Source organism: Talpa europaea (assembly GCF_964194135.1).
Source record: "Talpa europaea genome assembly, chromosome: 15".
NCBI lineage: Eukaryota > Metazoa > Chordata > Mammalia > Eulipotyphla > Talpidae > Talpa > Talpa europaea.
The window spans coordinates 13,923,879-13,939,674 of NC_140083.1; the positions used below are offsets into that span (position 1 = coordinate 13,923,879).

Genomic DNA, 15,796 nt, shown 5'->3' on the forward strand with positions numbered 1-15,796 from the left:
GCCCCGCAGTGTTTGGAACAAATTCTGAGGAAATAAAGAAGAGAAACAGGATATGACAGCGGCTTTTAGTGGTGGAGACAGGAATAAGACAAAAGGGAGGGTTAGGCTGAAGGCCTTGAAGTTTCTGGGATTGGTAATCAAATGCCCCTATAGAGGCAGGACAATCGAGGGGGGCAGGGTTGGTGTCCACAGAGAAGGCGGCAGCCCCATCTGCACGCTCCCGCTTTGCCCACCCTCCAACTCCGGCCAGTCCTGCCCGCGCTCGCCCCGCCCCTGCCCGCGATCGCCCCGCCCCGAACCCGCGCTCGCCCCGCCCCGAACCCGCGCTCGCCCCGCCCCTTCCCCGCTCGTCCCGCCCCGAACCCGCTCTCGCCCCGCCCCGGACCCACGATAGCCCCGCCTCTTCCCCATTCGCCCCGCCCCGAACAGCGCCGCCCCCGCACTCCCTCAGGTCTCTTAGGTGATGCCGCAGCCAAGATGGCGCTGGCAGCGGCCGCGGAGGCCTGAGCGCAATGCTCCGGGTCATCGGCGGGCGCGGCGGCGGCGGCTGTGGCCTCGGCCCAGGCCTCGGGGCTCTCCGGGGCGCCCAGTCTCAGGAGCCCCTCGCCCGGCAGTGAGCAGCCGAGGGAGCGCGCGGCTCCCCGCGCCCCGGCGCCATGGCCGGGCTCATCAAGAAGCAGATCCTGAAGCACCTCTCCAGGTCAGCGCGCCCCGCGCGTCGGGCCTGGCCGCTGCCGCCCGGGCGGCGGGGTGGGGGCGGCGTGCGAGGGCCCCCCCTTCGGCCGGGGCGGGGGTCGCGGATTCGGGGCGCCCCAGAACCAGCCCCTGGGCCGGCGCCGCGCCCGGCCGGCTCGCGGGGCCGCGGCTGGGGTCGCCCCGCCACGCGGCGTCTGGGGGCGTCGGGGACCCCTCCGGGGAGGTCCTGCGTGGTGGCTGGAGAGCCCGGGCGTCACCCAGGTGTCGGGGGTGCGTGTTGGGGGGAAGCTGAGCCCGGCCTGTCGCCCAGGAGCGGAGCGGTTCCGTTAGCCGGGGCGCGGGGCGCTCGGGGGACCCCCGCATCCCGGCTGCTGCCTTCTCGGAGAAATGTCACCCCTGTTTTTGGTCTGGATTCACCCCGCTTCGCCGTTCCCGCTCGGGTGCATTTGAGGGTGTGCCGGTTTGCACAGTTAGGATTTGTTTTGGGTAAATAAGCGGAGTCCCCAACCTTGGCAAGTTCTTTCTGGAGGCTTTTTTAGCCCCACATCATTTTTACAGAACAGATTTTTCTTTCTTTTTTTTGCATTTTAAAATCTGAGGCTGATACACGAAGGGAGGCAACATCTGTGGTGACAAAACCCAAGACTTTATATTCTTTCCATTTCATAACGCGGTTTTAGTCAGAAACATGACTCAGTAAAGCTGGCAGTTTTGTTAACTGCTCCTGGCGTCTCCATATTTGTCTCAAGACACGGGCTAAATGTAGGATCTTTTTTTTTTTTTTTTTTTTTCCTTCATCTGGTATCTTGTTTCCAAGTGGTTAGCAGCCAATTAAAAGCTCTTGGTCGGAGGCTTCTCTTTGTTGTTGGTAAGTTAGCGATTACTTTGAACTGATTTTAGGAAAGCCTTGGGTATAATGATCTGTATTTGTCAATAATTATTCTTGGTTCTCCACATGGATGACTACCACAGGTTGTGTGTTGGGACACAAAAATCAGTATTTCTGTAAGTCAGCGAGTATTTTATTTTCTTCATTTATAACATTGACTAACATCAAACAGGTTCTGAAAAAGTAACACATTGTAGCAGCACTATAAATATGCATTTTTTGGTATTATCACTAATGGGAAACTTTCTTTTACAATTGTAAGTATGATCTCATACTGAATTATTTTTGAAAAATGTTTTTATCTCTTTTTTTTTTTTATTGTGTAGGTAAGGAGTGACTTGTCAGATGTCCCCCAGTCTTTCTCATATTCAGTTCCCCAAGAAATTTCAGCCCTATAGTAAATGATCTGAATGTGTTTTCTCACTCTCCCAACGATGATGGTACAAGACTAAGTTCCAGCCTGTATGCATGAGAGAAAAGTTAAATTAATCAATGAGTGCTTTAGGGCATTGGCATTTAATTCTCTAGTAGAGCTGTTGAGTAGGGCTCTTAAAAATTAATAGCAGAGATAATGGCTTACGTCATTATCCCACATATTCAGAATTGAGACTTTAGGATTACTTTTTAATCTGTATGATTTCTAATAACTGTGTTGTGATGAGGATATTTTTTCAGAGATGAATTTTTGAAATGCTGTTGACTGATGTAATAAATTAGAGTTATTCAAGTAGGGATGAATTTTTGAAATTACCTGGGTCAAGCTTAATTTTTTAATAATCCGGTAATGAATATGTAACTGTTTTGGACATATCAGCTGAAATATAATTTAGTGGGAATACTTAGAACATTTTACCTTCTAATAATAAACATTCTTTCTCATGGCTCCCTTTTCTCTGTAGCACTCATCCTTATGTGTTGTAATGTATACTTGTTTATTTGCCCTTTGTCTTCTGTGTTTGAATATAAACTCCATAAGGGCAGGAATTTTTGCTTGGAGACAAGCATAATGTAGGCATTCCAGTTGAATGCTGAATTATTTGGGAAGTGTGAATCTATAACTGTTCTCTGCCTGATTATTTTTTTTGTATCTCAAGTATGTCTTGGCCTTGTTAATAAAACAATTTGTGTACTTGAAAGTGATCTGAAAGGGAAGAGAGAGAGAAATGGTGGTGGTGGTGGTGGGAGGGGGTGTCAGCAGTTAGGTTTTAAGAGAAGTAAAACCGGAAATACACTTGAAGGAGAAATTACCCAGATCCCCCTTTTTTTTAAAAAAAAAAAAAGACACCACAGAGAATTAGCAGGCAAATTATAGATCTGAGACATACTTCAGGGAAGGGGGAGGGGGGAGGTCAAAACAGGAGAGGGGCGAGCACAAGGGACTAACTGTGGTGATGGTTCACGGGTGAGGTGGTGATGGGCAGGGGAGAAATCAAATATTGTACAAAAATTATGTAAGAAAATAAAATTAATACACAATAAAAATACTAAAAAACAAATAATAAAATGATTTTATTTATTTAAAAAGCAAAAATGAGGCACCACCATGATCTAGAAGCTTTCCTGGGGCACTTGGGGTATGCTCACCCCTGTGATTTCCCCAAATGCATACCTTATGGTAGTGGGGGGTTGCACTCTCCTCTGGAGCTGGGGTCAGGGAAGACCTCAACTGACTAAATTATAAAGATCTTATTGGTTTTATTCAACTGAATAGGGTGCTGTCCCGTCAAGCACATAGAAAGGACTCCCAAGTAGCTGCACAGAATTAGAGACGCATAGACAGAAGGTAGCAGGAATAAGGAAGTTATGCTAGCAAAAAGTAGCTTGGTTGTGGGAAGGTCACTTTCCCCTAGGAGATGGCAGGGGTCAGTCAGGTGGATTGCCTCACTAGTACTGACCTAGTTCTGATTGACCCGTTTAAGATTCCATTTCTGGGAGAGGCTGAAACTATAATTAAGCTAGTCACTGGTGATGTGAAGCTTAGTAGAAGTGACTCCATTTCCGACTGGGTGTCTTGTCTTTAACACTTTCATACTCTATCTGGCACAGAGTATATTTTGGAGGCTTTGCTAGGAGGGTTTGTTTTCTCAGGGGGATGGGAAGTTTTACAGAACAGCTCTCACAAATTTAAGAAAGGAAATAAGTGCAGGAGCTAGTTTTTAGCTCAAGACATCATTATTTGTAACTGTGTGTACTGATGGGCTTAAGAAGAGGTATGGAGGGAGAAAATAGAAGCTTGAAGACCGATGAGAACCTGAAATGGGGTAGGGAAGATTCGCATCCACTTGCCCTCTTCCCTTCCTGCTAAGTTCAGGGCATTCAGTGCTGGGCACGAGATATATTGGGGAGTGGAAGATAGCAAGACAGACTTGCACCACACCTTGGTAGCGTCTTTGTGTGGTTGAAAGCAGTGGGTTAGTGATTTTTTGCCGCTCAGGGAACATTTGGAAGTTCTGAAGACTTTTCTGATTCATAAAATGGGGTGGGGGAAATCTGCTCTTTAACTTAGGTGAAAGGGAAGTAGATAACCAGGGGTGGGTCACAGAATCTGAAATGGCAAGCCAACCATCGCCTAGAACTTTATTAGAAGAGTTCATGGAACTTCCTTTGGGAGAAGTGTTTTTCAGCCTCAGCACTATTGACATTTTGAATAAGATAATTCTTTGTTGTGGAGGGCTGCTGTGTGCATTGTGACATGTCAGGCAGTGTCTCTGATCTCTACCCACTAGATACCAGTTGCACTCCCACAGTCCTGACAATGAAGAATTTCTCTAGACATTGCCAAGTGCCCGCTGGGGGACAAAATAGCTTTTGGCCGAGACCCACTACTTTCAGGGGCTGTCCTGTCTGTCATGACTCCCAGCCTCTGACCTTTCTTGTCAAGTTTCAGATTCCTAGGAGAGAGAACCTGTTTGTCTTGTTTCTATCTTTTTACGGATCAATTAGCAATTGCAAAGGTTTATATAGCAAAGATAGGAATGGTCATAGGGAGAACTATTTGCAGTCAGACTTGCTGCTCCATTTGTGTCTGTAATAGGCACTGAACTAAATTTGATTTCAGAGACCTCATTGGCTATGTTGAAATTGAACTGCATTCTCCAGGGGTGACTGAAAATAAAGAATTTCGCACAAAAGAGGGATATGATCTTTAAAGATACCTGGTTATCAGTTTGGCTTTTTTGGAACCCAGGATTGAGAAGCAATTATCTAAGGTGGAACAGTATGAGGTCTACAGAGGTTCTGATGAACTTAAGTAGAAAAGAGCATATAGGGAGGATATCAGTATCCTACAGAATTTATGAGAAGGTTAGAGCACTACCCATACTTGGAAAGGAGCTGGTTTCAGGCCAGAATATAGGTAGGAGAAACTATTTGACAGTCTCAACAAGACATGTTCCCTAAATGAAGGGGAAGGAACAGAAAGCAAGGTGGGGCGTAGAGAGCCTGAGAAGATTGTAGAATGTTTGGAATATTTGTTGAAGAGATTAGAAAGGGTTGGACACTTGCAGGGTCTTATGACTGAATGGCAAAGTGATGGGAGTTCTAGGTTGTGCCTCACAAGGTAATTCTAGGGTGGCTTAGGCTATGTGAGGGGAGGGCAGCCGCACATAGCTGGGGAGAAAAGGAAAGGACCTTTTTTTTTTAAGATTTATTTTATTTATTTATGCGTACAAGAACGGAAGTGTACGCCACAGGTGCGGGGTTGGGGGTGGGGGTGTGTGTGAGAGGATTCACCAGAGATAGAGTGGGGAGCAGGCAGATCTATTGAAATACACGCTGAGGGGAGCAGCAGGTGAGACAGGAGAGGTCTGCTGTGCCATGTGGTCAGCTCCCTGGCTGGGGATGGAACTCATGCTGCAGTGGCTGCGGATAGCTTCATAGTGCTGAGACTTAAACCCTTGTGCCACCAGGGAGGCCCCTGTATTGGACATTTAAAAAAAATACATTATTTTGATTGTGAAAATTATTTTCTTAAATGATAACTTCATATAATTATTGATAGAGTCATTATTATGTCTTTCACTCTATGGTAAAACCCATAGAGTTTATTATGTGGATAGGTTCAGTAAGAAATGGCCTCAGCTATTTGTAAATGTTAGTGGTTCATATTCTGGCACAAGAAGCAGGGGTAGAATGACTAAGTATAAGGTCTTTCTAGAATTTTACTGCCATATGAAATTTGATTTCATATGGATTAGACAGATTTAATTTACTTGGATTAGACAGCTTTTTAAAAACTGAGTTAAATGTTACCTTTTAATATTATAACTAAATTAAACTAAATTTATTACTATTATATGTCTGAGAATTTTAAAAAATTATTTTGGTTACAAGGTGACTAGTTGGTTTTTTTTTAGTCTCCAATAATGTTGATTTTTGCACTAGACAGACTATTATTTAATAAATATTTACTGAGCGAGTGCTACTTTGTCTCAGGTCCTGGTCCATGGTGCTGGACATAGCAGAGAACAAAATAGAAATCTCTATCCCCAATGCATTTTAATCCAGGAGTATGATAGTAAAATAAGTGAAGTATATTATATCATTTGTGTCTTCTGCTATTGAAATAAATAACACTGGGGAAGGGATTGGGAAATGCAGGGAGAAGGGAATGCAGTTTGCAGTTTTAAATCTGGTGATCTAGAGTTTTAATTGAGAAGGTGATATTTGAGAAGACAGGTCTGATAGAGGCAGTGTGAGCAAATGCAAAGATCCCGAACTGCGTCATGCTTATTTTTAAAATATATTATGGCCATCAATAGAGGTGAAATGGAGTGAGGAATGAAATGAGTGGAGTAAGATGAGATCAAAGAGAAAACAAGGGCCAGATCTTGTGGGGCCTTGTAATGGCTTTGGCTTTTATCCTGAGAGAGGCTGGAAGCCACTGCAAGGTTTTGAGCCAGGGATCACTCTGCAGCCATGTGGGAGATAAATAATAGGAGGGCCAAGGCAGAAGCAGGAGCCCACTTAAAAGTATTGACTATCTAGGTATTGTCTTGGACCAAGGTGGATGCAGTAGAGTCTTTGAGATACAGTCAGGTTCTCGATGTACTTGGAAGGGAACATGACAGGATTTGCTGACAGATAAGATGTAGACTGAGAGAGAAACATTTTGGATGATTCCAACATTTTGACATAACCAACTGACAGGATGATGTGGGTGTTAACTAAGTTGGAGAAGATCAGACTTTTGGCTTTGGATACATTAATTTGGATGCCCATTAGTTATCTAATGAAGACCCCTTTTATTTGTGAACTAATTACACCATGTTTTAGTGTGACAGCATCAGTGTTTTTTGCGTGACTTTTGTTTTGTTTATGATAATTACTGCAAAATGGTTCATGGATTGAATTTCAGAGGGTGGGTTTTTTTCCTTAAGCTATTAAGTTCACTATGTAGAAGAATGGAATCAAGCAGGTGCCCATTTCGTGCGTACTGATTTTCAACTAAAACTGGACCTTGACTCTTGTAAAAAATAAATGCAAGAGGTTGATTTGAAAACTGCTGCTGAAAAGCGGTTTGAGTGTTACACTTCTGGAAATAGGAGGGATTTGTTTTATCTCAGAGAAAACATTATTAAAATGTTGAGATTTGTGACTTTCCCAAGACCTAATAGTGTTGAGTAGATGTATTACCTCTTTCATTTCATCATTCTGTATGCTTTTTTTGTCCCCACCCAGTCATTAACTTTTCTTTCACTCAATTTTTAGCATTTTCCTGATTGTTCTTTGATAGTTTATCACCATTCTGATGCATGTCCCTTAAGAGGTTTTTTTAAATTAGGGAATTTTTTGACTGCAAATCTTTGAAACTGGGGAAATTGGTGTTTTTGCCTAGCAATTCTTTGAAAATGAGGAAGCATAATTTCTCCATTTCTTTTCACTTGCACTTGTGCAGTATTACATTTTGCCATAGTACTGCAGTTACCAGTCTAAACATATCCTTCATAAGTTGATCTCTTATTAGTTGTATGTTTTAAATTCTGCATATTAACTAAGAGTAGCAATTTAATATTCCCATTAAATACTGGTATTTTACCAGTTGGTATTAGTGACTTAAGCTCAGATGGACTATAGTTACAAGTGAAAGGCTTTATGACTATTTCTATGGGTGAAATATGTGCACTTACTGTATCAAGACTAAGTTATTAAAATTTAGAGCTGGGCCTCCCTGGTGGCGCAGCGGTTGAGCGCTGGGTTGCGAGGCTGCCCATAGCCTCTGCAGTGCCGGTTCGATCCCCGGCCACTGGGCGAGGGTCCCACATGGTGCGCAGACCTCTCCTGCCGCCCGCTGCTCCCCTCAGCAGTGTACTTCGGTCCTTCTGCCTGCTCTGCTCCCCGCTCTGGCTCTGGTGAATTCTCTCACCCTCCCGCGCTTCTGACTGTACCCAGTGCTTGTATAAATAAATAAATAAATCTTAAAATTTAGAGCTGAGGCATGATTCAGGATGTTGTAATTGCTTGATTTTTCAGAGTTTAGGTTGCTATTGGTGTGTTAATTCATTGACTTATTTTGAGATTTCTCTTAGCTAAAATTAATGTTGTGTATAAATTTTGAATTTTTTGCTATTACTGAAAAGCAATTAGGAACATTTGTGTAGAAGTTTCAGTGTGAAAATAAAATTGTGGGATTTTTTTTCTCCCACTGTAGTTCTTTATGATCCCTTGTTGCTCTCTCCCTCTCCCTGCCTCTTAATCTCAGACACTTGATGGATTTATTAATGTCCACTCGTTTTTGTCATTTTCCTTTGTCCAGTCACTCATATGAAAATGTCCAGCATTTGTCTTTCTCATTCTGACTTGCTTTACTACACATAATTCCCTTGAATTCTTCCATTTTGCAGTAAATGGCTGCATTTTGTTTTTCCTTGTGGTTGAATAGTATTCCATGGTGTGGCTCTACCTCATCTTGATCTGATAGTTTATTGATGGGCATTTAGGTTGCTTCCATGACCTATCTACTGTAAACAGTAGTGCAATAAACATCTTAGAGCATAGAGGTTTTTTTTGTGTGTGTCGATGGTTTCATGTTCTTTGGATGATGCGAAACATTAGAATTGCTGGGCCTTACGGTATTTACATTTTTAGTTTTTTTTTTTTTAAAGATTTATTTATTTATACAAGAACTGGGATACAGGCCTGATGTGTGTGAGGGTGAGAGGATTCACCAAAGACAGAGTAGGGAACAGAACAGGCAGACTGACTAAAATACACTGCTGAGGGGAGCAGCAGGCGAGACAGGAGAGGTCTGCTGCACCATGTGGGTATCTTCACGGCCGGCGGGGATTGAACCGGCACTGCAGAGGCTGCGGACACCTTCGCAGTTCTGCGCTCAACCGCCTGCACCTCCAGGGAGGCCCTACATTTTTAGTTTTTTCAGATAAATCTAGATTGCCAAATATAATGGCCATATCGGTTCACTTGCTTATCAACAGTTATTAATAGGTTTCTTCTTTCTTTGAATCCTTTACAACACTTATTTAAATTTTGAATGTCTTAATCAGTCAGTTTTGTATATTGTACACTATATGTGTATGTGCTCTTTTTCCTACTCAAAACTACCATTAAGAGAGGTTATCTCTGACTTCTTGCCATTGCTAGGCTAGCAGTTTTGTTGTTTTCTTTACTGTTGCCTATTTGTAAGCTTTTTATGTATAATTTCATTGTCAAGAATTAATATTTAGGAATAAACAGTAATATCAGAAAATTCAGTGATTTAAAAATTTGGTAAAACTGTTTTAGGTGTTATTGACTTTTCCAAATTTTTTTTCTGCTGTGATGTAATTTTATATAATTGAGCTGTACTATAAAAAGGGCATCAATATAATGTAGGCGTTCTCTTACCTAATGATAGGTAAGAGGAATATTCTAAGTATGATTATCCCATTTTTAAGTCATTCGTGTTTTTTTCCCCCCAACCTTAGGAAAGTTCTAGAAGATATAAAAGTTAAAAAGCTAGGATGTCTTTTGGAAAGACTGGCGCATAAGTGAGTAAATAATTCAGGACAGAATATAAGTGAGGCACAAAGAACTAGATGCAACTTCAGTGGAAGTTGAGACACTGAGACAGAGGTGGTCTAAATCTCAGAGGAACTTCCAGGAAACAAAGAAATAAAAACACCTGAACAACAGCTTGGGCGCTATTAGATGGATGATGATTAAATTTGTTTTCTCTGACTCGAACAGCTGGATTGTCTACATCCCTTCATCACAGGCCATTCTCTCAGACTTTACTTTGTTCATCTTCATGGGCAGCGGTAACTAGGATTGTGTTCACTGGTCTGCACTGAACTTCTTTAGGTCTTAAAGTATTCTATTTTATTAAAGCAAAAGCATCATGTTTTTATTTCTAGATTGTCATTTCTGTAAGGGAGAATCACCCATATAAGCTTTGGATTTTGAATGCACTGACTGTGTTTCTCTCCTTTGTTGTGGTATCTTTATGTTTTTATTTTTTTAAAAGATTTATTTATGCATGCAAGAACTGGGGTATGGGTCAGAGGTGCGGGGGAGCAGGCGAGGGTAAGAGAATTCATCAGAGAGAGAGTGGGGAGCAGAACAGGTGGATCTACTGAAATACACTGCTGAGGAGAGGTCTGCTATGCCATGTGGGTCAGCTCCTGGCCAGGGATCTAATCTTGCAGCAGTGGCCAGAGATAGCTTAACAGCATTCAGACTTTAACCAAGGAGGCCCTGTTGCGGTATCTTTAGCACCTGCCACAGCACTGTGTTATGTATTGATTGTTCAGAAACACTTTTAACTGACTAGATAAATTAATTTATACTACTTTGGTCTTTATAGAAGACAGAACGCACAAACTGGTTGCCCTGAATACATTTTTTGGCAGGTTTTAAAATTTATAACCCAAAACTTTAGATGAAAAACTTTTCCCCTGATAAATACTATTGTTTTCTGACTTCCTTTGAGTACATATAGGTTATTGCTACATCTTTCTTTGGTCTATAGTTATTTTTCATAGGTAATTTTACTATTTAGTATTCTCAATGAAGTCAAGTGATAATTGCAAATTTAACTTGACTTTTTGGAAGTTAAACTGATTTTACAGTTTGTATTTGTAGGTAGCTTATCTTTGGATTGCTTGCATGTCTTAATTGGTTTCATTTAATGCTAAATTGTACAGTTAAGTCTTTGTATAACTTTTGCACAATCTAGCTGCCTCATTTTTGTTAATATTTTTAATACAGAATTTAAAAAGACATGAATTCATTAGAGTCGTAGTAATAACAGTATTAGAGAGAATGAAGAAAATCATAGTCTTAGAATTTAAGCAGTTTTTGCCACTAGTTAATCCAGTGTGAAATACAACTGTTTTTGTTTTTTTTTTTTTTTTAAGTGCATCACAGCTAAATATTTTTATCATATCATTCCTTTCCTTTTCCTTCCCTGAAACTTGCTCCCTCTGTGTCCCCTGTGTACCCATTCCCTGCAGCGATCCCTGCTGGCTGTGGTGGAGCTTGATGTGCTGTGAATTTCATAATCACCCAAATGAGTACCAGAGGAATCTCAGAGACCCTGGCAACTGACTCCTTGCTTTCACCAGGAATAGGGATCTTTTGTCTGAATTTCCTGCCCTCAGGTAATACTTCTATTCCCCATCATTTTCTTTTTGTTTTTCTACAAATGCAAACACTTATTATGCCCCACATAAAGATACTTTCAGAATATTTTCTAATTTGTATTGTTTTTGTCAGATACTGATTTCATTTTCTTTACATGTAGCCCTACAGGCTCATGCAATTCCTCTCAAAATATTTTTTTTTTCTTACATATAAATTTAGCAATGCACTTAAAGTTATAACCAGCTATCTGTGATGTTGCTAGAGTTTTATAAGAGTCAGCTATTTGGAACTAGTAATTAGCATTTGATCTGTTCTTTAATGGGTAAAGCTTTATAATCTACTGTATTTAATGAGCGTTGAGAAGACTGATAAAGAGGATATTTTGATCAACTCTCTCACTGAAGGACTTAAGAGTCCTTTTTTTGCACTTGATTATTATAATCTTCATCTAAGAGCTTGAAGTAACTCCAAGAACCTAAGTGAAATATAATTTATTTTTGAAGAATGTAATTGTCCTTCCACCCGCACCATCTTGCCCTCTCCCCTGGCCCCTTTTTAAAATTCATTGTCAAGGAAAGTAATGATGTTATAAAACCAGTTTTGTGGAAATGATGCTGAATTTCAACATAGGACTCAGTGAAAAACCTAGAAATTCGTATTATTGGACATGTCTATTGCTTTAGGAATTTATCCACATAACTACTTCAGACCTGTTCTATAAGTCTAATAAGAAAATGGTAGTTACTTCTTGAAATACATGTTTGGCCTCATGACCAAAAAAAAGAAAAGAAAAAGAAGTTGGTAATTAAACGCTAACCCTAGGCAAAATTGTGCAACTCGTTACGTACTTACCATAGAAGTAATGGCACAGTTAATAAGCTTGTTGGTCATTTGCTAGCCAGCAGTTATATAGGCATGATGACCTAAATGTTGTGTACCATTTTTGTTTTCCTTGATTCCATGCTGTAATTTGGGTATCAGGATCTCAGCCAAAATTGTCAAGGGAAATATGCCAAGTCTTAGGTAGGCCTTTACGCACACCTTTGAAATTCACTGTAGGAAATTGATAGTTATGGGTTTTTGTTGCTTATAATGGTATTCAAGGATGGGTGTGATTTTATATATACTATCTCTAGCAAATCCTCTGGAGTCTTTGTTCATGAAGTATAGTTATAAGAGTAATCTTTTGGTTTTTTTCTAGAGTACATCTCTCAAACATATCTTTTCTGATTTGTGCTTACCTTATTGAAATAAGATGTTTTAATTTTATTCCAAGTTTAAGCTACAGCTCCTCTGTACATGTTTTATCTACTTTATCCTGAACCTAGTACATAACTATGTGGCATAAAGCAGATACTGGTAAGATTTAAGTATCTCAGCTGTCACTACCCAGATTTTACTCCTTTTTACATCAGCTTGCAGCTAAGTATTCTTGTTTGCGCTTGCTCTCAGTCCTCTATTCCATACTTACTGAGATCTTTTCTAAGTGTTAATCTTATTTATTTTCTTGCTAAACGCCCTCGAATGGCTCATGGGAACAATACTGATGTGTAGGATGAAATCACATTCTTTGTCATGGTTTGTGAGACCCCTTCATATCTGACTTCAGTCCATCTTTTGAGGCTCATCATTTCTTTCTAAGCTACCCGAAGCATTATAATTCATGTATGCCTACTATATACAATCCTTGAAACTTGATCCTTGAATATTGTAATCTATGCAAGTTACCAATGTTAAATGTTAACCAGGTTTTTTTTTTTTTAAAAAAAGATTTATTTATTTATGCATACAAGAACTGAGGTGTAGGCCAGATGTGCGGAAGGTGAGAAGAATCACTAGAGACAGAGTGGGAAGCAGAACAGGCAGATAGACTGAAATACACTGCTAAGGGGAGCAGCGGGAGAGACAGGAGAGGTCTGCTGTGCCTTGTGGGTCACCTCCCTGGCCAGGGATGGAACTCGTTGCTGCCCTTGTGCCACCAGGGAGGGCCCACAAATTAAGGTTTTTAAAAATAATGTACAACCCAAATGAACATATCTGTGGGCAAAACAGCTCACATGCTGCTAGTCTGTAATCTCTTACATTCTTTAAATGTTTATGTGGAAAACTGGTTAGATGAGACTGGTTGATTTTTCTTTACATACACATTATAAAATAACCACACCAAATAGACTCTGTAACTTGAGAATGTTTAAAAAGAAAAGATAATTTATTATGAGCTCACCTTGATTCTTGTTCCATTAACAATGAAGATTTCATTTTAAAAAATTATTCTTTAAATATTTAATAAGTCTCACAAATTGATTTTGAAAGCTCTTTGAGGATGAGAATTACCGTAATCTCCTGTGATACCTAGTAAATGTTCAGTAAATATTGTTGACTTGCGAATTGATCAATATGATAATGGAATGGTAATTGATCCTAAAATGCCCTTTAAATTAAAATTGTACAGATTTGATTATAATCTTGGCTCTGCTTTGGTGTTGATTCACAGGGTAAGTGGAGAACCTTGAGTGGTTGACTTAACATGCCCATTATTCCCCTTTTTAGTGAGGAGAGCTTTGGCTATTCAGGTCTTTTGTGATTTCATACAAATTTCAGCAATAATTTTTCCTATTTTTTTGAAGAATGCCATTGAGATTTTTATTGGAATTGCATTTACTCTGTTTGCGTTGGGTGGAATGGCCATTTTGATAATATTGATTCTTTGATAACATGAGTAGGGAATTTCTTTCCATTTCTTTGTATCTTCTTTTTCTTTTAACGTTTTATCATTTTCCTTGTATAGGTCTTTCACCTCCTTTGTTTGGTTTATTACCAGGTATTCAGTTTTTTTGGGGGGATACTATTGTAAATGGGATGGCTTTCTTAATTTCTTCCTTTAGGCTGATAGCATACAAGAAGGCTACTGATTTTTGTATATTGATTTTGTAACCTGCTATTTTACTGAAGTGGTTTATTGTTTTAATTAGTTTTTCTATGGATTTTTTTTTAGGGTTCTCTATATTACCAAAGTATTTTTTATGAAGTGTAACTTCATATATATTTCTCTTACAGTTTTTGCTTATTTTGTTAAGTTAAAGGAAAACTTGTCAAGCTCGCCATCACCAAGACTTTCTTATATTTTCTTACAGAAGTTTTATAGTTTCTGTTATTAGATTGCACTCTGTAATCCATTTTGTTAATTTTTTGTTTATGGTGTGATGTGAGAGTCAACAGTCTTCCTTTTCCCTTTTTTTCCTTGTATATGGCTGTACATTTTCTCTAACACCATTTATTGAAAACATTTTTTTCTTACTGAATTGTTGTTACTCTTTGCTGAAAATCATCTGTTTCTGGACTCTGTTTGCTCTATTGATTATTGCTTTATCTTTACACCAGTGTCAAGCCATCTTAATTACTATCATTGTTTAATATCTTGAAATTGGGTAGTACAAGTCTTTCAATTCTGTTCATCCTTTTCAATATTATTTTGATATTCCCAGTCTTGCATTTTATAAGAATCAGCTTATTTCTGCCAAAAACTTGCTGGGTGTTTGGGTTCTATAAATCTATTTTGGTAGAAGTGACATTTTAACAATATTAAGTCTTTTGATCTACTGACATGTCTTATTTCTGTATTTATGTCCTCTTTGATTTCTCTATGCAATGTTTTATAGTTTTCAGTGTATATAGGTCTTACATATTTTTTTTGTCACATTTATCTCTGAAAACGGCCTGTTTGTTACACTTATCACATACTGTCAACTAGCCATTCCAAAATGGAACCCATTTTTTTCTGCCTTATAAGACTTTAACTTGATGAAACAAATTAAAATAAAAACAAACCCGGCCTCCCCGGTGGCGCTGCGGTTGAACGCTGGGTTGGGAAGCTGCCCGCAGCTTCTGCAGCACAGGTTCGATCCCCCGCTGCTCCCCGCCGCCAGTGAGGGTCCCACATGGCGCGACAGACCTCTCCTGCCGCCCGCTGCTCCCCTCAGCAGTGTAATTCAGTCCTTCTGCCTGCTCTGCTCCCCGCTCTGGCTCTGGTGAATTCTCTCACCCTCCCGCGCTTCTGACTGTACCCAGTGCTTGTATAAATAAACAAATAAATAAATAAATAGACAAACAAACAAAAAAAACACAAGAGTTCTCCTTTTAAAAAGAAAAATAAATAAAAACAAACCTCAAGCCCCATCATTAATAGTTACATTCTGGAAAAAGAAAAGAAAAAAGACACCAACCCCCAGATAGCAATCTGGACAGCTAAGGATGCCTTGGTCATAAGCTCATACTTAACATTCCTGTTGCCAGTACAACTAACAGGGAAATTGTCAACCATGTCTGGACTTGGCTAGCAAACACTGAACTATAGTGAAGCACTGAGCTGTAGTGAAAAGGTGTAGGGAGATGGCAGAGAATCCAGTTTTCAGTTTCTGCTTATTTATTGCTAGCATATCCATGGAAACACAACTGCTATTTTTATTGTGATTGTGATGACTTTTTGTTTTTGAGTGAAATTAACATAATAAAATGTGTATAAATATGACATACATGATATGCAGCTCAATGATTTTTAATAAGATTTTAAAATTTAGAATAGTTTTAGATTTTTTTAGGAAAGTTTTAATGATATTGCAGAGTTTTCATATA

The 15,796-nt window shown here is 39.8% G+C and overlaps 1 protein-coding gene across 1 annotated transcript in view; it reads left to right on the top strand.

The window, feature by feature from the left end:
* Positions 1-656: 656 nt before the first annotated feature.
* Positions 657-15,796, top strand: part of BLTP3B (bridge-like lipid transfer protein family member 3B) — a gene marked incomplete at both ends in the record, with an annotated part of 53,856 nt that continues 38,716 nt past the window's right edge. Inside the window, one exon of the mRNA XM_084256259.1 lies at positions 657-700. Coding sequence (XP_084112385.1) covers positions 657-700 — 44 coding nt within the window. The remainder of the gene's footprint in view (positions 701-15,796) is intronic.